This window comes from Suncus etruscus, chromosome 6 (assembly GCF_024139225.1).
Source record: "Suncus etruscus isolate mSunEtr1 chromosome 6, mSunEtr1.pri.cur, whole genome shotgun sequence".
NCBI classification, from domain to species: Eukaryota; Metazoa; Chordata; class Mammalia; order Eulipotyphla; family Soricidae; genus Suncus; species Suncus etruscus.
This window is the reverse complement of record NC_064853.1, coordinates 66,696,123-66,716,531: the sequence shown is the minus strand read 5'-3', so window position 1 is coordinate 66,716,531 and position 20,409 is coordinate 66,696,123. Positions and strand designations below refer to the sequence as shown.

Genomic DNA, 20,409 nt, shown 5'->3' with positions numbered 1-20,409 from the left:
GTTTGTAACTCCTGTGTGCTCAAGGCGGTGCAGAGGCCCTTTCAGTGATTCTAAATGAAAAAAAATGAGGAAGTGGTGCTGACTCAGCGAGCAGTGCCGCCCAGGCAGGACCCATGCCTGACTCTGGAACTCACACATCAGCTGGTGCTCACAAGCTCTGCTCTGGGCACAAATGCCTATTGGGTCACACTCTTGGTTGTGACAACACAAAGTTGGTCCTGGAGTAGCCAAGTATGACTCCACTCAGGTTAAAGCTGGGTTATTCTAGGGCCAGAGAGAGAGCACAACAGGTGCTTGACCCGCACACTTGACTCACACATGGCTGATGTGCAAAGCAGAAACACAAAAGAAACTTCTTTGTATACATGAGTTAGGATTTTTGGTGGTTGTTTGTGTTTTTATTTTGGGACATCTGTATTTCTCAGGCTTACTTCTGGCTCTGCACTCAGGGATCACTCTCAGCGGGACTCAAATTCATGCTCTGTTGCAAGGCCCATGCCCTTAATTCACTGATACTATCAGTCCCTTTTAGGCACATTTTAAATATTGATACAGGAGTTTTTTTAGACCCTGACTATAACTGTCTAAGCCCCTTTCAAGCCATACTACAGGTGTACATAGTAGAGCCATTGTACAAATGAAGACACCAAGAAAAAAAGAAGTGGGGCTTGAGAGATAGCATGGAGGTAGGGCATTGGCCTTGCATGCAGGACGGTGGTTCAAATCCTGGCATCCCATATGGTCCCTCGAGCCTGCCAGGAGTAACCGCTGAGTGCTGCCGGGTGTGAAACCCCCCCCCCAAAAAAAAAGTATGTATAACACTGGTCACACATTTGCTGGGGGCATGAACATTCATACTGGAGAGCAGAGGCCTCAGGACAACAGGAACGACTTGAAGGCTAAGGACACAGTATCCCTGTATTCAGGATCCAGGCACATCTGATTCTTCAGCACTGCTGGGGTTACCATGGAGCAGAGGTAAAGGAGCCATAAGTACCTCTGGATGCATCAGAAATAGAACACTGGCACATACAACAAAAGCTTCTAATATTGGGCCGGAGAGATAGCATGGAGGTAGGGCGTTCACCTTGCTTGCAGAAGGACGGTGGTTTGGATCCTGGCATTCCATGTGGTCTCCCGAGCCTGCCAGGAGCAATTTCTGAGCGTAGAACCAGTGTAGAGTAACCCCTGAGCACTGCTGGGTGTGACCCAAAAACCAAAAAACAAACAAAAAAAAAAACTTCTAATATGACTTATAATGAACAAAGCCTTCAATCCAAGCAGGTCATTTGTAAGAAGCTACCCATGATCAATATGTGCAATTTTGGGGCTGGAGTGATGATGCAGCAGTCGGGCATTTGCCTTGCATGCAGCTGACCCAGGACGAACTGTGATTCAATCCTGTGTCCCATAAATATATGCAACTTGGTTGCATATAGCTAGAACAAGCCATTTTCACATGCAATATAAACATGTTTCTAAATAAACACAATTGTTCATTGCTAAATAGAGGTATCTAATGGTTTTATTTGGGCTGTGTGTAAGGCAAACACCCTGTACTATTGTTCCAACCCCAATGGCCTTCATTTTAAAGGTTTAAAGTATAAGCTGTATAGCCCCTGAGTGAAGGCACTGACCTTGCACATGGTTGACCCCAGTTCAGTCCCCAGCACCACTGATGGATCCCTGTATACTGTTAAGAGTGATCCCTGGGCACAGAGCCAAGAATAAATCCTAAGCACCAACAGGGGTGACCACCCCACATCTACCAACTGAAGCAAAGGGGCTTAAAATGTCTTGAGGGAGCCAAACAGTAGTAGTACAGGGGCTAAAGTAAGCACATGGCATCCTTCTGAACCCAGTTTGAATCTGCAGCATTGCAAGAATAGCCCCTAAGTGCTGTTGAAGGTAGCCCACCTCCAGAGAAAAAGTCTTACATACAGTGTATTCTGATGCCAGAGATGGGACCTGGGGTTGCACATGTCAAAGGACATACTCTCCCACCTGTTTCTTGACCCCAAAAGTAAAAGTCAAATTCATTTCACACGTGCATAAAGTTGGTTTTCTCTTTATTGACACATAACAGTGGGCACTCCCATGACGAGGTCCTGTGGCCCACACTGGCTCTGTGGGGTCCAAGTCACTGCCACAGCTTTCCTCATGTGCAAGGGCCACTGTCTCCCACACCCTATGGCCCTGCTCTTAGTCCAACATGGGACCCAAAACCAGCTCAGGCAGCAGCAGTTTTCGTTCTGACGTAGACTCATCTCCTTCGGACTCTGAAGGATCTGCAGCATCTCAGAGGAGCGGAAGAGCAGAGCACAATCAGCCAAGAGCCTCAGGAATGGGCATTCAAGGATGAAGGCTCTGCAGTTCTCAGGGACTTGGTCCCCCATCCCCCTTAGTGTTCCTGGGATAGCAGTGTTCCATGTGGGAAGAAAACTGGCACCTGCCTTGGCACAGAGGAGCTGCAAGGCCTTTTCATGGTAAAGTGCTGTGTTTAGAGATGCCCAGCTCAATGCTCCCTCCTCAAAGGCTCGGACATCTTTGTACTTTGAAATCAAATAGTTTGCACTACAGTTACTATACCTGATTAGAAAGCATTATAATTGTTTTTATCTCAAGAATAAAAAAAAAATGAAAAATAAAGTCTTTATTTGCAGCCTGCACACACAGGGAATGTGGGGCCTGCCCCCTCATCAGAATGTGTCTGAAGAAGCACTTAGACAACAGGTGCAAGGACTCAATAAATTAAAAAGCATAGCTTTCATTTTATAAAAAATAGTTTGAATCATCTTCTTATAAATCTTCAATGCTTAAAAAAGCAGAAAATACATTTAAAATAGTATTTTTAACACAGATTCAAAAGGATAATGTGGTCACGGTCAGAAAAAGAACAAGAACAACCAAATGGCATTGCATTGGCTTAAATTCTCTGCTCTATGAATTCCATACTAATTTGACCCCTTTGCAACTTGAAATAATAAATTGTCCCAAGGCCAGGCAAGTGGACCACTGGTTCTTAGACACACAACAAACTGCAGTGACCCCCAGGATCTGGGAATCTCACCAGGCTCCACCACCCAACCATTGACCTTCGGCTCAAAGCACACTCACACTATGGTGAGTCACATATCAAGACATGCCAGGTCAGAACAGTTTTTGAAAGCATTTCTCCAACCTTCTGCAAATTCAAAATATATGGCCAAAAAAACGACTGGTCAGATATGCAGAGGTGTCTATTTTCAACCATTTGGCATTTTATTGGAATCATTCCATTGTTGGAAAGTGTTGTATGCTCCTATGCACTGATTATCATTGCTCTGTGAATTAAAATGCAACTACGGTTACCTTTCCAGAATGTCTAGTAGAGAAAAGAACTAATTGCTCCTTTTGCACTTCCATGAAGATGGTCCCTCATCTTGTAACTTTTTAAATTTTGGCCCCAGAAAAAACCACCAAGCAAATCCAATGAAAACACAAATAATGGACTCCACATAGTAGCCATCCAGCGCCGTCACACACGAACCCCCGAGTTTCCTGCAAAGCTGTTAAGACACAAGCACAATGGACAGTCAATAATGCAAAAGGGAAGCACCTGACAAGTCACATCTTTCTACCCCGGCAGCCAACAGGAGCACACACTTCACATGACAAAGCATGGTAGTACAACTTAGCCTGCTAACGCTCTAATGTGTTAAAAAAACCACTCAGCTCCTGCTAAAAAGCAGACTCGTTTCAACACGTTGCCTTCTCACAGCCAGAGCCAAGAAGATGTTGCACAGGAAATGACACTAGAAGATTAAGGTTTACTTGGAAATAATCTGCCGATTTTAGTCAGCTGAAATTATAGCTTCCCTTAGAGAGGAACTTCAACCGACACCACTAGGGGCCAACCCTCAAACCCTTCAGGTGGCACTGGTTGTTCTGAGCTGAAGCAGCTACAGAGCTGGGAACTGCTGCTAGACTAGCATGATGGCTGGCCAAGAGGAGGTCTCACCAGGTCTCATGTCCAAGCAATCTAGAACTGGACCTGCCTGCCGGCCTTCCTGAAGCCCCCACTCACCTCAGCAGCTTCTGGCGTCTGGCAATTCTGGGTGGAGGCTCCTGCACACTCCTTCACTGTGAGAGGATCCACCAGCCACAAGGCAACCGTGGCTGGCCAGTTGCCACCCAGGTTGGACACGGTGTTGAGCAAGGTCATGTAAGTGCCTCCAATGAGCGGGTCACTGACCTTGGCATTGAAGGCCATTATAGACACATACATGCTGTAGAGTGTCACCTGTGAAAGACAAAAAACCTCATTCCTAGCCAGTGTCACATATAGGAGACCCCAGCTTAGCCTCCTGGACACCAGGGTCCCAAGCACTCTGCTCTCAAACCTGCCCCTACCTATGTCTTAGTCACAATTACTCTGAAAAACTCTCACAGGAAAAATCTACAGTTGGTACTGGTGGGAGCTCCTCAGGCAGGATTGGATGTGTGTGCAAAGGAGGGATCAAAGTCCAGGTTCAATTCAGGTAAATGATCCCCTGAATATTCACTGGGAGCATCCATGGAGCAAAGAGCCAGGAGTAAGCCAGAATCATTGTCAGTTGTGGCTCCACAAAAACAGTTAATAACATGGCTAGAGAATGCACAGTGGGGTGAGGTGCTGGCCTTGCACATGCAAATCTAGTCTCTATCTTCAAGATCAAATAGGGTCTCTGAGGTCACCCAGGAGTAATCCCTGAGCACAAGAGTCAGGACTAGTTCTGAGACCCTCTGGGCCTACCTATATCCAAACAAAACAGACACTATGACTCAGCATGGATCCTAATGCAGAAGCCCTAGGTCCCCAGCAGCCATTGCTACTTCTCATACCTCACAATAGGGGGGAAGTAACCTAACACTGATATATCAAGACACAATTTTGGGGGCCCCACAACCAGCAGGGCTCAGAACAGGGCCAGGGATGAAAGCAGGACCCTACATGCACAGAACACACCTGAGGTCTTTAGACTCTCAACTGGCCTGGGGTTCATCATGTCTTCTCCCATTTAACAAACTTACCTGGTGCAGGGCGTAACTCAGTAACACGACGATATAGTAGTAGGTGGGGAATTCCCCTTGATGCGCTACTTTTGGGGTCCACCAGACCAGCAGAGCATATTCTAAGCCCAGAAGCAGTCTACAGGGAAGAAGGAACAAAGTGACTTCCCTTTTAGTTCATGAACACAACAAAGAAGAAAGTGGGTGTCAAGCATGGCAGAGCCAATTGGGGGGAGGGGGACAGCACCAAACTGGTCTGTTGCTTCCCCCTCTCAGCAGACAGCCATACCTGCAGGGCATGGCTTTATAGAAGATGTTCAGAGGTTGGGGGCCTGCTGTGTATTTGCTGATGATCAGAGGCAGGATGATCTGTAGAGGCACCATGGGGACGGCAAGCAAGGCAAGATGTTCTTTGGGAACCCCCTCCTCCACTAACTTCAGACCTGTCACCGCATCTGTAGCTGAGAAGCCGATCTGAAACACAACAACAAACAGAAGTTTCTCAAGAACCTAGTCATCGGCCAGGGAGAGGACAGAGGCTAAGATGTTGGCCTTTAATGTGACTAACCCCAGTTAAGAATCCCAACACCAGGGAGCCAGAGCGAGAGAGCAACAGTAAGGTGTTTGCCTTGAATGTGGCTGACTCAGGATGGACCTGGGTTCGATCCCCAGCATCTCATATGATCCCCAGAGCCAAGAGTGATTTCTGAGCACAAAGCCGGGTGAGGCCCAAAAACCAAAAAAAAAAAAAAAAACAAAAAAAAAAAACACCACTTAGGTTCCCTTGATCCCTGCCAGGAGAGAGCCCTAAACATAGAGTTAAGAGTGAGCTCTGAGCACAGCCAGGTGTGACAGAACCACTCCCACCTCTCAGAAAAAAAATTCTTTAAGTTTAGAATATAGCCCAATGGTAAAGTATGTGCCTCCCATGTGTTAGGGCCCGGATTTGATTCCTGGCATTGCAGAAACAAAGACAAAACAGGGCCTGAGCAATAGGACAGTGGGGAAGGTACTTGTCTTACATGTGGCAGACTCAGATTCAATCCCTGGCATCCATATGGTCCCCTGAGCCTGCCAGGAGTGATTCCTGAGTGAAAAGCCAGAAGTAATCCCAAAGCATTGTCAGATGTGGCTCGAAAACAAACAAAAAAATCTAAACCAAAATAGAGGGGCCAGCACAGTATTACAAGTATCACAGCAGGCAGGCCGCTTGTCTCACACACAGCTGACCTGGATTTAATCCTTAGCATCTCATATGATCCCCCAAATCCTACCAGGAGTGATTCCTAAGTGCAGAGCCAGGAATAAACCTGAATCACATGTAATGCAGTTTATAAACTGACACAGAATCTCAGTCTGTTTACAGGAACAACAGCGAACAGCTGCTTCCTCAATAGCTTTCCAAGCATTGGGTCCTTACTCAGAGAGATTTCATGGTATAAGAACTGGGTGGATTGGAAGACATCACACATGTGAGGACTGCACATTCCTGGGGTTCATCGCCCCTTTCACTATCAGTGAGCTTTATCTGTCTTTCTCATGGCACCTGGGCCACCAACGCCCTGCCTGCCATGTTCAGGAGACTCAGGCAAGCCAGGCCACTCCAGTGGTAGGTGCCACTTCCCGGAAACTGTGCTGAGAGAAACTGCTGAGAAGCAACTGAGGAACAGGAGGTATGTGGTGCTGGCGTGACAGCAGTAGGGAGAGAGCTAGGTTCGATCACTGGCACACTATAAGGTACCCTGAGCCCCGCCAAAGGATGGTCACTGAGTATAGAGCCCAGAGTCAGCCCTAAGCCCCATCAGCTATGACCCAAAAATAAAAACCAACCAAACAGAAAGGCGAACGTGCTTCCCACATCTCTTGCCTTTGCGGTGAGAACCAGGAGGCAGAATGTGAGCACTGCCGGCATCTTGATGATGGAGAAGAGGAGCTTGTAAGTGTCTGTGATCCCCTGGGTCTCCTCATGGCCTGCTGACACATCCTTGTTCTCCTTCTTCAGAAGGGCGACTAGCGTTGTTGTGATTAGAAACACAGTTCCCCAGAAGAGAAGGAAATCTAAAAATACAAAAATTTTAAATCTTGGGCTGGAAAAGTTCATGGGGAGTGTACATGTCTTGCAGCAGAAGACTTAGGTTCAATCCCCAGCATCCTATAGGGATCCCCGAGCACCACTAGGAGTGATCCCCAAGTACAGAACAAAGAATAACCCCTGAGTACTGCTGGGTGTGGCCCAGAAACAAAAACAACAGAAAGCTTTTAAATCTGTTTCCAAATGACCTATCTTCATCAATCCTAATTCTGTACACAACTTTTTTTCAATCTAGCATTGTTTACATACCACTACATCAATGGTACAGTAGGTAAGATACTTGCTTTGCACACACTGACCTGGATTTGATCCCTGGCATCCTATAATAGTCTCCGAACACTGCCAGGAGTGATTCTATTTTCTTCTTTTTTTTTTTCTGGGAGTAATTTTGTTTGTTTGTTTTTGGGCCACACCTGGTGATGCTCAGGGGTTACTCCTAGGTATGCACTGGCTTGGGAGACCATATGGAACGCCGGGGATCGAACCCAGGTCCATCTTGGGACAGCCACATGCAAGGCAAACGCCCTACCGCTTTGCTATATCGCTCCGGCCGCTGGGAGTGATTCCTGAGTGCAGAGTTAGGTGTAACCCACCACTAATGACAACAAAAATCAAAACAAAAAAACACCAAACCATGGAACTGGAGAGATAGCACAGTGGTAGGGCAGTTGCCTTGCAAGCAGCCAACCCAGGACCGACTGTGGTTCGAATCCCAGCATCCCATATGGTTCCCCATGCCTGCCAGTAGTGATTTCTGAGCACAGAGCCAGGAGTAACCCAAGCACTGCCAGGTGTGACCCAAAAACCAAAACCAAAACCAAACAAAAAACATCAAACCTAACACGCACAATGGGTAGGATTTTGAGTCACACCCGGCAGCACTCAGGGGTTATTCCTGGCTCTACACTCAGAAATCGCTCCTGGCAGGCTTGGGGGATCATATGGGATGCCGAGATTCAAACCACCGACCTTCTGCATGCAAGGCAAATGCCTTACCTCCATGCTATCTCTACAGCCTCTTTCTTTTCAATTTTAGGCATCATGGTTTCTAATACTGCTAACAGGTGGGTTTATATAATGACCTCATCATAGAAAACCTGTTATATTCAGGAAACGGAGAGGTAGCATAGTGGTAGGGCATTTACATTGCATTCGGCCAACCTGGGAAGAGCCAAGAGTACCCCCTGAGCACAGCCAGGTGTGGCCCAAAAACAACAACAAAAAAAAATCTGTTATATTCTCATCAATGAAGTTTTTATTCATTTGCTTTTTAAACAAGCCTTTTTCAAAATGAGGCTAGGGAGATGGGACACTGTTACAGAAAATGTCAAGTAATGGCCTCTACGTAAACCTAAATGAAAATAAAGAATCTCTCAGGGCCAGAGAGATAGTACAATGGGTAGGGAATTCACCTTGCACATGGCTGACTTAGATTCGATTCTCAGTATCCCAATCTTGCTCAGCCAGCACCACCAGGAGTGATTCCTGAGTGCAGAGTTAGGAGTCAGGTACAGAGGAGCATACTGTTATATGCTACATGTATATAACATGTAACAACTTATGCTCCAGGGTTAGTTTTACCCTTAGGATCATACTTTTTTTGGGAGGGTCACAGCCGGCAGCACTCAAGAGTTACTCCTGGCTTTGTGCTCAGAAGTCACTCCTGGGGGCTGGAGAGATAGCATGGAGGTAAGGCGTTTGCCTTTCATGCAGAAGGTCATTGGTTCGAATCCCGGCGTCCCATATGGTCCCCCAAGCCTGCCAGGAGCGATTTCTGATCGTGGAGCCAGGAGTAACCCCATAGCACTGCTGGGTGTGACCCAAAAGCCAAAAAAAAAAAAAAAAAAAAAAAGTCACTCCTGGCAAGCTCTGGGGACCATATGGGATGCCGGGATTCAAACTGGGGTCTGTCCTGTGTTGGCTGCATGTAGCATTACCGCTGTGCTATATCTCCGGCCCCAGAATCATACTTAGCTTAGGAAGTCAGTCACATGCCAGGCAAGTACTTGAATCCTCACTCAAGCTCCAGCCTAGAGTTCCATTTTCTTTATTTTTTTTCTTTTTCGTTTTTGGGTCACACCCAAAAACTCCTGGCTCTCCGCTCAGAAACAGCTCCTGGCAGGCTCGGGGGACCATATGGGATGCCAGGATTTGAACTACCGTCCTTCTCCATGCCAGGCAAACACCATACCTCCATGCTATCTCTCTGGCCCATAGAGTTCCATTTTCTTTTTCTTTCTTTTTTTTTTTTTTTTTTTTTTTTTTTTTGGTTTTTTGGGCCACACCCGGCAGTGCTCAGGGGTTACTCCTGGCTGTCTGCTCAGAAATAGCTCCTGGCAGGCTCGGGGGACCACATGGGACACCGGGATTCAAACCAACCACCTTTGGTCCTGGATCGGCTGCTTGCAAGGCAAACGCTGCTGTGCTATCTCTCCGAGCCCAGAGTTCCATTTTCTAAGCAAAAATATTAAATTTGTGGGCCGGAAAGATAGCCTGGAACTAAGGCTTTTTTTTTTTTTTTTTGGTTTTTGGGCCACACCCGGTGACGCTCAGGGGTTACTCCTGGCTATGCGCTCAGAAGTCACTCCTGGCTTGGGGGACCATATGGGATGCCGGGGGATCGAACCGCGGTCCTTCCAAGGCTAGCGCAGGTAAGGCAGGCACCTTACCTCCAGCGCCACCACCCAGCCCCGGAACTAAGGCTTTTGCCTTACATGCAGAAGGACGGTGGTTTAAATCCCAGCATCCCATATAGTCTCCTGAGCCTGCCAGGGGCGATTTCTGAGCATAGAGCCAGGAGTAGCCCCTAACCTGACCTGCCGGGTGTGACCCAAAAACCAAAAAAAAAAAAAAAAAAAAACCAAAAAAAAAATTAAATTTGTGAAGCCAAAGAGATAGCACAATGGGTAGGATGCTTGCCTTAACACACGGCCAAGCTGGGTTCATCCCTGGCATCCCATATGGTCTTCTGAGCCCCACCAGGAGTAATTCCTGAGCAAAGAGCCAGAAGTAACACCCCTGAGCACTAGCATGTGCAGCCCAAAAACAAACCAACAAAAAACAAGTTAAAATTTGCTTAACTGGGCCAATGAGATTTTTTTTAATGTTGTTTGTTTAATATACCTTCCCAATTTTAGTAAACAAAATCCTCCTTTACAGTAAGAGCTTCTTGCTGCCAGGAGAAGGAACAAGAAAAAGACAGCGGGCCAGAGAGATAGCATGGAGGTAAGGCATTTGCCTTGCATGCAGAAGCTCGGTGGTTCAAATTCCGGCATCCTATATGGTCCCCCAAGCCTGCCAGGAGTGATTTCTGAGCATAGAGCCAGGAGTAACTCCTGAGCGCTGCCATGTGTGACCCAAAAAAATAGGAAAAAAAAAAAAAAGAAACCAAGTAAAGTGGGCTGGAGAGATAGCACAGAAGTAGTGCATTTGCCTTGCAAGTGCTGACCCAGGACCAATGGTGGTTCAAATCCCGGCATCCCATATGGTCCCCCGTGCCTGCCAGGAGTGATTTCTGAGCAGAGAGCCAGGAGTAACCCCTGAGCACTGCCCAAAACAGAAACAAAACAATACAAAACAAAATACCACGAGTGGCCAGAGAGGTGGTACAGTGGAGAGGGTGATTGCCTAGCATATGTTCAAGCAGGGCTCAATCCCTAGTACCCCACAGGGTCACCTGAACCATTTCAGGAGTGATTGAAACCACAAAAAAAAAAAAAAAAAAAAAAAAGAAGAGGGGTCGGAGAGATAGCATGGAGGTAAGGTGTTTGCCTTTCATGCAGGAGGTCATCGGTTCGAATCCCGGCGTCCCATATGGTCCCCCGTGCCTGCCAGGAGCAATTTCTGAGCATGGAGCCAGGAATAACCCCTGAGCACTGCCGGGTGTGACCCAAAAACCACAAAAAAAAAAAAAAAAAAAAAAAGGAGTGATTGAGTGTAGAATATGTATTTTAAGTATCAAACACAAGGCAAAACTCAAACCCAGAAATGTGTGGGTTGGGGCCGGGCGGTGGCGCTAAAGGTAAGGTGCCTGCCTTGCCAGCACTAGCCTAGGACGGACCGCGGTTCGATCCCCCGGTGTCCCATATGGTCCCCCAAGCCAGGAGCGACTTCTGAGCGCATAGCCAGGAGTAACCCCTGAGCGTCACCGGGTGTGGCCCAAAAACAAAAAAAAACAAAAACAGAAATGTGTGGGTTAACTGAAACCTGTTCTGTGAACTTAACTGATGACACTGGAAATCTATAAGGGCTGTGTTCCAAAATAAAGGACCAGAATACAGTAACATGAGAAAAGGATTCCTTAGATGACTTCGAGCAAAAAAGCCAACTGGCTGATGGGATTAATGTTCCATTTCCTGAATTTCCATTCCATTCTTAAAAATCATTTTAGTGGGGGCTGGAGCGATTTCTGAGCGTAGAGCCAGGAGTAATCCCTGAGCGCTGCCGGGTATGACCCAAAAACCAAAACAAAAAAAAAAAAAAATCATTTTAGTGGGCAGTTTCACACTGGAATCATACATGTCTGAGCATGGTCAGGTGTGACCCAAATGACCCCCACAAACCTCCAAGAATCCATAAAGTACAGAGAAAAACATTAACAGAAAACACCACAACGAAACTAAATGTATTTTCAAGGAAGAAACACCACTGGCCAATCAAGTGGAAGCAAATGATAAATGAGACTATACTGAACTAAAGAACCTTCTGTATCTCACAGGAAACAATGACCAGAATTCAAAAACAGCCCACGGAATGGGAAAAATGATTTAAGTTATTTATCCAACACTCATCAGATAAGAGGCTAATATCTGAGATATGCAAAGTACTGGTAAAACTTTAAAAGACAAGCCAGAGTGACAGGAGAGTAGGAGGGCGCTTGCTATGCAGGTGCCAACCCAGGTTCAACCTCAAGTGTCCCTTACTCCTGCAAACAGGAGTAATTCATGAGTGCAGTCAGGAGTTCTCCAAAGCTCCCTGAAGCTCACTGGGTATGACCCACACACCAAAAAAAAGAACTTTGCAAGAAAAATAAATCCAACACTATAGAAAAAAGGGGGAGATGAACAGAAAATTTCTCAAAGAATGGCCAGGGTCAGAGTGATAGCACAGCAGTATGACACTTGCTTTGCATGCAGCAGACCCAGAATGGATTCAATCCATTCAATCCCCAGCATCCTCCATATGGTCTTCCCCCACCCCCAATCCCCCATGCCTGCTAGGAGCGATTTCTCAGTACAGAGCCAGGAGTAACACCAAGTGTCAAAACCAAAACAAACAAACAAAGGACAAAGGTACATGAAAAAAATGTCCATGTCATTAATCATCAGGGCAATGCAAATCAAAACAACAATGAGGAGCCAGAGAAAGCACAGTGATAGGAAATTAATAGATAGAAATTCTAATAGAAAAGAAACTATCTACTATGGGGGCCAGATCAATAGCACAGTGGCAGGGCATTTGCCTTGCATGTGGCCGACCCAGGACCGACTGATTCCTGACATCCCATGTGGTTGCCCAGCCTGCCAGGGGCAATTTATTTTTTCTTTTTCTTTCTTGTTTTTTGAGCCACACCAGGTAACACTCAAGAGTGACTCCTGGCTATGTGCTCAGAAATTGCTCCCGGCTTGGGGGATTATATGAGACGTTGGGGTATCTCGAACAGTGGTCAGTCCTAAGCTAGCACTTGCAAGACAGCCTTACCTCTAGCGCCACCGCTCTGGCACCATGGGGGTGTCACACACAGCAGTGTTCCGGGTTACTCCTGGCTCTACGCTCAGAAATAGGCAAACACCTTACCTCCATGCTATCTCTTTGGCCTCCAATCAATCAAGTTTTTTGGTTTTTTTTTTTTTTTTTTGGGGGGGGTTTGGTTTTGGTTTTTGGATCACACCCAGCAGCAGTCAAGAGGTTACTCCTGGCTCTATGCTCAGAAATCACTCCTGGCAAACTCGGGGGACCATATGGGATGCCGGGATTTGAACCTCCACCCTTCTGCATGCAAGGCAAATGCCTTACCTCCATGCTATCTCTCCGGCCCCCCAATCAATCAAGTTTTTTAAAAAAACAACAATACTGAGATATCACCTCACACCAGAGACTGGCACACATCACAAAGAACAAGAACAGTGCTGGTGGGGCCAGAGGGATAGTGTAGTGGAGCATGGAGCCAGGAGTAACCCCTGAACATCACCTGGTTTTTGGTGTGGCCCAAAAACAAAACAAAAAATTTTAAGAAAAAAACAAGAACAGTGCTGGTGCAGATGCAGGGAGAAAGAAACTCTGCCAGTGGGAATGTAGATTGGTCCAACCTTTGTGGAAGACAAAATGAACACTTCTCAAAGAACTAGAAATTGAGCTTCCATATAAACCAGCAATAAGGTTCCTGGGAATATACCCTACGGACTCAAAAACGCAATACAAAAAAAAGCCTTCTTAATTCCTATTCACAATAAGCAGAATCTGGAAACAATCCAAGAGCCCAAGAACAGATGAGCAAATATTAGGTATTTTTTTGGGGGGAGGGGCCACAACAGGTGATGATCAGGAGTTACTCCTGGCTCCACGCTCAGAAATCGCTCCTGGCTGGGGGACCATATGGGACACTGGGTATTGAACCAGGTCCTTGATCGACACATGGCACATGCAAGGCAAACGCCCTGCCTCTGTGCTATTGCTCTGGCCCAGAGAGTAGATAACTTCTTTTGAAACTGTGGTACATCTACTTAATGGAATACAACATAGCTATTAGGAAAAATGAAGCCATGAAATACACTTATATGTGGATGATATGGAGAGTGTTGTGCTGAAATGAGTCAGAGGGAAAGGAATAAGTGATCATTTGTGGGATATATAAAAAAAAAACATGGAATGGTAGCGCAAGATGTAGGGCATCTGCCTTGCACACGCTAACCTAGGATGGACCAAGGTTCAATCCCCCGAAGTCCCATTTAGTCCTCCAACCCAGGGGCAATTTTTAAGAGCATAGCCAGGAGTAACCCCTGAGTCACTGGGTGTGGCCCAAAACTAAAAACAAAAACAAAAATAATTTTTTTAAAAACCCACCATATTGGGTAAGGTGCCTGCCTTGCCTGCGCTAACCTTGGACGGACCGCGGTTCGATCCCCCGGTGTCCCATATGGTCCCCCAAGCCAGGAGCAACTTCTGAGCACATAGCCAGGAGTAACCCCTGAGCGTTACTGGGTGTGGCCCAAAAACCAAAAAAAAAAAAAAAAAAAAAAAAAAAAAACCACCATATTGGGGCTGGAGCAGTAGCACAGCAGCAGGGTATTTGCCTTGCATGTGGCCAACACAGGACAAACACTGGTTCGATTCCCGGCATCCCATATGGTCCCCCGAGCCTGCCAGGAGCAATTTCTAGCATGGAGCCAGTAGTAACCCCTGAATACTGCCAGGTGTGGCCCAAAAACCAAAGAAAAAAAAAAACCCAAACATAATATGATAATAATACCCAGAGACAATAGACAAGGGCCAGGAGATCCAATCCATGGTAGGAAGCTTGTCACAAAGAGCAGGTAGTGTGGGGGCAGAGAAGGGACTACTATGACAATGATAGTTGGAATGATGACTCAAACAAGAACTGGGTGTTGAAAGGCAGTAAAGTGATATACATGATGTCTTTTCAGTAACAGTATTCAAAAACAAGGTGTTTATGATGAGAAAGAAAAAGAAAAATGCTTGCCATAGAGACAGGTTCGGGGGGAGAGGGAAACTGGAGACAGTGCTGGAGGGATGGGTGTTGGAATGCTGTATGACTGAAACTCAATCATGAACAGCTTTGTAACTGTGTATCTCACAGTGATTCAATTTATTTATTTATTTATTTGGGGTTTTTTTGGGGGGTCACACTTGGCAGCGCTCAGGTGTTACTCTTGGCTCTAAACTCAGAAATTGCTCCTGGCAGGCTCGGGGGACCACATGGAATGTGGGGATTCAAACTACCATCCTTCTGCATGCAAGACAAACACCCTACCTCCATGCTATCTCTCTGGCCCATACAGTGATTCAATTTAAATATATTTTAAATAAAAAGTAAAGGACAGAGCCATGATTAGTAATGCTGTGTGTGACTTTCAGTCATACACTTATATATAAAGGTAAATTGGTCTCTAAATAAACTCAATAATGGACCCAGAACCACAGTACAGCAGTAGGGCATTTGCCTTGCACACAGCCAACCCAGGATGGACAATTTGATTCCTGGCATCCCATATGGTTCTCCCCCTGCTCCCACCACCCCACCCCCACCTGTCAGGGGCAATTTCTGAGAGCAGAGCTAGGAGTAACCTCTGAGGGTTGCCGGGTGTGGCCCAAAAACAAAAACAAAAATCTCAATGCAATGTTAAAATCCAGGGTAAGATGTATATCAAATAAAATAATCTTAGCACATAACCTGTCTCTTTTATTGACTTTTCAGACACATATCATCCAAATTTGCGGGGGAAAGAAAAATGCCATTCTTCTTTGCTTTGATGTTTTAAAAAGAAAAATTAAGAGTATAGATAGATAAAGCACAGTGGTAGGGCATTTGCCTTGCAAGCAGCTGACTCAGGACCAACAGTGGTTCAAATCCTGGCATCCCATATGGTCCCCGGTGCCTGCCAGGAGAAATTTCTGAATGCAGAGCCAGGAGTAACCTGGAGTAACCCTGGGTGTGATCTTAAAACAAACAAACAAACAAAAAAAAAAGGAAAAATAAAAAGTGAAATACTTTTAAAAATAACTTCTCTTCGGGTTTTGGGCTCTAGTTAAATCTCTAATTATTCCTGAGTCTAGTAGCCCCTATCTTTTAAAAATAGACTTAATTTGCTCCAATTGTCCCATTGAGATATCATATTTTAGAATGTTACCCTCTGAAGTGAGAATTTCTGACAAACCACACCAAGAATTAGTGAAGTCAGGACTAAATGCTGAGCACCCCCGATGTGAGCAAAGAACCACACAAAAAATGGTTATACATGCAGGGGTTAGATAGAACAGGAGTGAAGGTGGCTGACTCAGCAACATATATGATCCCCGCCTCTGGGTCTCCAAGCACAACTAGGAGTGACTGCTAAGCACAGCCAGGAATAAGTCCTGAGCACTAGGGTTGTGGGCCAAAAACGGGGGTTGGGGGAAAGACTATATACATGTGCTGTCATAAAAAGAGAAAGCACAGAAATTTTTCAACACTTAACTTACAAAAATTACAATATCTGATGTATGAGACAAAACCAGCAATTCCCTACAGACAGATGCAGTTAATTTAAAAATTAAGCTATTTTTACAACTCCCAATCTGTGTAAGTGAAAATCCCAAGGCACCAAATGTGACTTTCCCATTTGGTTCTAGCAACCAAATGCTGCTCCCAGGCAAGCCAAAGCATGCTTTTGGCATGGTGCAGTACCCATTCTCAGACAAGAAAAGACCCAGCTCAGCTGCCACTGCCCTGGGAAAGTAGGACAGTCATTAGTGTCACAAGGTAACAGCAGGGCAGGTAATAAAAAGACCAACCACAGACAACGTGAGAGACAGAAGCAAAGTGACACCCCAGAGCAAGACTGGGACCCCAGGACACCTGACCAGGGGTGGCGAACAGGATTTTTACCCTCACTCAAAATGGCAAAATGCAATATGTGTTTATTATTGTTAAAATTAGATGCTTTTGTGTGAGTGTTTGTCTGTTTTGGCAGGTCACTCACTGCATGGTGTGGCTCTCTGACTCTCACAGCTTAAAATTTTGGCTCTTTGTGTGAAACTTGTTCGCCACCCCTGCCTGAGACAAAACTCCGGAGGGACCAGTGATAGTACAATGGGTAGGTGTTTGCTATGCACATGAACCTGAGTTCGACCCCCGACATCCCATATGGTCCCCAGAGCCTGAAGAGTAATTTTTGAGTGCAGAGCCAGGACTAATTCCTGATCACCAACAGAGTAGTCAAAAAAAAAAAAAAAAAAAAACATGAAAGAGTTGGGGAACCTTGACCAAGGGCCCAAGCTCCGGACAACGGGGAGGAGTCCCCACAGAGAAGGGGTGCACAAGAGATAGCAGATTCTCCCAGTCACTACTCAAATCCCCAAGGACTTCTAAGACAAGGGAAGGCAAAAAATTGGGGGGGGGGGGGCCTTTAGGGCCACTTTGGGCAATGCTCAGAGCTTACTCCTGGCAGTGCTGGGGAGCACATGGGGTATGGAGGATTGAACTTGAGGAAGCTGCCTGCAAGGCAAAGTGCCCTCCCTGCCCCTGTCCAATAGTTCAAGCATAACCAGAGGTCCCTAAGTGATCTGACCCATCTGGGACAAAGAGAAAGTGCCCCCCCCCCGCAAGTCCAGCAGCTTCTATTACCCCCCAAAACACATACAGTGATCCCCCAACACACACACACACACACAAAATGATCTGACCCATCTGGGACAAAGAGAAAATGCTCCCACAAGCACACACCTCCACTGCTTGGTTCAGCCTCTGGGCAAAGGCTGGCCTGGGGAAGAAGTGGGCGAGGGCATCAGATGTGATCTGGTGATGAAAGGACCCACTGCACAGGACCCGCCCGGGCACAGTCCGGGCCCTCTTGAACTGCTTGAGTGTGTTTTCACCTGATGTTCCTGCATTCAGGAACCCACACAACTTCCCCCAATCTTTTTCTATGAAGCAAATTGCTTCCTGCAAGGCAAGCCCGTAAGCCAAAATGCCCCTAAACACTTCTCCTTCCCAATTGGGGGCGGAGACTGGTCGCAGAGGGCATGGGGCACCGACTTGGGTCTAAAGGAACCAGCTCACAGAACTCGACTCACAGGACCAAAAACGGGGGCCTGGATATGAGCTTGGGAGTAGAAACAACGTCCAGCAAAGAGGGGCATGAGGTAAGGGGGGGGGGGGGCTCCGCCTCTGACAGTCCCCGAACTCACCAGCTGGCTGTCCGACATCAACAAAAACCCAATGCCCACTTCCCCTGAAACAATTTCCACTAAATCACACGGCTTCCTCCACTGGAGTAAACTTTTTGTGAGTGAGCGGAGTAGGATGAGGCTACTAGCCCCAGCAGGTGCAAGAGCTCCTCCTAGCTCCGTGCAGGGAGGTCCACTCCTGGAGATGCCAGCATCTTCCAACGCACCCGCACCACCTTGCCCACACGCGCGCACCACCTGCCCCGGGTCGAGCCCTACCTGAAAGGGTAACAATGCCCCGCGGCTGAGGATGCAGCCGCAAGTACTTGTTGCAAAAGTCAGGCGACTCCAAGGCCAGGAAGAGGACGTTGCCCAGGAAGTAGCCGGCGGTCTGGCCCACCGAGTTGCAGGTGGAGGCGTAGCCCACGTTCTCCCGCGACAGCATGGTCAGCGCCCAGCCGTCCACGGCGATGTCCTGCGTGGCGGCCAGAAACTCGAAGAGGAAGAAGGTGACGGTGAGGGCCAGCACGTCGGGGGACTTGCCGTCGTCGCCGCCCAGCATGTGGTCCACCTGCGTGGACAGGTAGAGCATGAAGAGGCCCAGGATGTACTGCGTGGGCACCAGCCACGACTTGCGGCGGCCGAAGCCTCGGAAGTACACGGCGTCCACCAGCGGGGCCCAGAGCAGCTTGAGGCTGAAGGGCCAGAAGACGAAGCTGAAGAAGGCCTGGTCGGTGTAGCTGATGTTCTTGCTCTGCAGGATGAGCGGCACGCTGCCCGCCAGCCCCAGCGGGATGCCCTGCAGCACGTAGAGGAAGAGCAGCAGCAGCACGCTGCCCAGCTCGGCGCGGCAGCCGCGGCGGCCCTTGCCCGGCTCGGCCGCGCCCGCGTCCCGCAGCAGCAGCGCCTCCCGCTCGCCCTCGGCGCCCGCCGGCTCGCCCGCGCGCTCCTCCCAGCCGCCCTGCAGCGCCGGCGCGCCCTTCAGGTCCAGGGCGTGCTGCGCCGTGCCGGGCCGCCGCTGCCGGCCGCAGTCCCGGTGCGACACGGTGGGCGACATGCTGGGCGCGAGGCACAGCCCGGTCGGGGAGCTGCCGGGGCTCAGCGTCTTGGACCGGCCGGACCCCAGGTCCGAGGCTGCGGCTCGGGGCCGCTCAGGGCGCGGGCGGCGTCGGGGCGGCAGGCTGCGGCCGGACCCGGGCCGGCGCGGGCCCGAGCAGCGGCGTCAAGGAGCCCGGCAGGAGCCCCCCGGGCGCGGGGCTGGGCGAAGGGGCCGTGGTGCTTGCCTCAGCCGCTGCAGCTGCTGCTCAGGGAGGCCCCGGCTGCGGCCTACCCCGACGGCCGGCCCGCACGAGCCCCGCTCTCGCTCGGGCGGCCGGCAGCGCGGCGCGGCACACCCCACTTTCCTCGCCGGCGCCCGGGAGACTCCTGGCGACTTCCGCCCGGCGCGGCCGAAAGCAGTCCGGGCCTCCAAAGAGTCCTGCCCCGCCTCCAGGCTCAACCAATCAGCACTCGGCCCTGCCGGAAACGGCCCTCCCCCTCGGAACCCGGCCTCGGCGGGGTCGGGAGGTGGTGGGACGGCGAAGGCGGGCGCACCGGACGGCCGGCTTCCAGCGCCGCGCCAGCCCCGGCTCTGTGAGCGCATGCGGCCGCCTGCGAGGCGTGGGGCGCGCTGATTGGCCGGCTTGGTCACGTGGGCCAGGGAGGTGGTGCTTGCGGGAAGGTAGGACTGCGGGTTCTTGGTTCTGGGCCCGCGCCGTCCAGGTGGGCCGGGCAGAACCGGAGGAAGGCTGAAAGCTAACGACGTTTTCTTGCCACTCTTTGTGCTCCCCCAAACCTAGAATTTAGGGGCCGGAGTGATAGCACAGCGGTAGGGCGTTTGCCTTAGACGCAGAAGGACGGTGGTTCGAATCCCGGCATCCCATATGGTCCCCCGAACCTGCCAGGAGCGATTTCTGAGCGTAGAGCCAGGAGGAACCTCTGAGCGATGCCTAGTGTGATCCCCCCCAAAAAGCAAAGAAACAACAAAACCCTGGGGTACATTTTCTTGCCTGGCGAGCAAGAGAAGGCGGTATCCCGGTGCGCCGAAGACTGCGAATGGATGGACGGGATCCAGGGTGTTGTTGCAAGGACCTGAGTCAGGGGAGCCCGGCTCAAGGGAATTGCGGGGAACTGCTGACATCTGAGACGCCCCAAACTGGATTAGGGTCCCTGCCTTCCTCTGCTTTGCACAGGACCCAACCCGATCCTACTCTTGGCACCGCTAGGAGTGATCCCAACCAACGCCCCCCACCCTATAGCCTCCAAGAGCCGAGTAATAACAACCGGTTTCAACTTGACTCCTGCATAGGATCTGAAATGGAAGGGAAGAAGTGAAATTTTAGGAAATCCATCTGATTTGTACT

At 48.8% G+C, this 20,409-nt stretch overlaps 1 protein-coding gene across 3 annotated transcripts; it reads right to left on the bottom strand.

Moving 5' to 3' along the window:
• Positions 1-2,052: 2,052 nt before the first annotated feature.
• Positions 2,053-19,096, bottom strand: SLC33A1 (solute carrier family 33 member 1). Of its 3 annotated transcripts, none has more exons than XM_049775231.1 (7): positions 18,287-19,096; positions 6,899-7,089; positions 5,321-5,505; positions 5,053-5,170; positions 4,067-4,282; positions 3,352-3,548; positions 2,053-2,297 (listed from the first exon to the last, which is right to left on the bottom strand). In XM_049775231.1, exons 1-6 carry the CDS (start codon positions 19,062-19,064, stop codon positions 3,381-3,383), a joined length of 1,656 nt encoding a protein of 551 aa, XP_049631188.1. In that variant the 5' UTR covers positions 19,065-19,096; the 3' UTR covers positions 2,053-2,297; positions 3,352-3,380. The 3 variants fall into 3 exon arrangements, with proteins under 3 accessions (XP_049631188.1, XP_049631189.1, XP_049631187.1); XM_049775232.1 differs by having other exon boundaries at positions 2,053-2,288; XM_049775230.1 differs by having other exon boundaries at positions 2,053-3,548.
• Between the last annotated feature and the right edge of the window lie 1,313 nt (positions 19,097-20,409).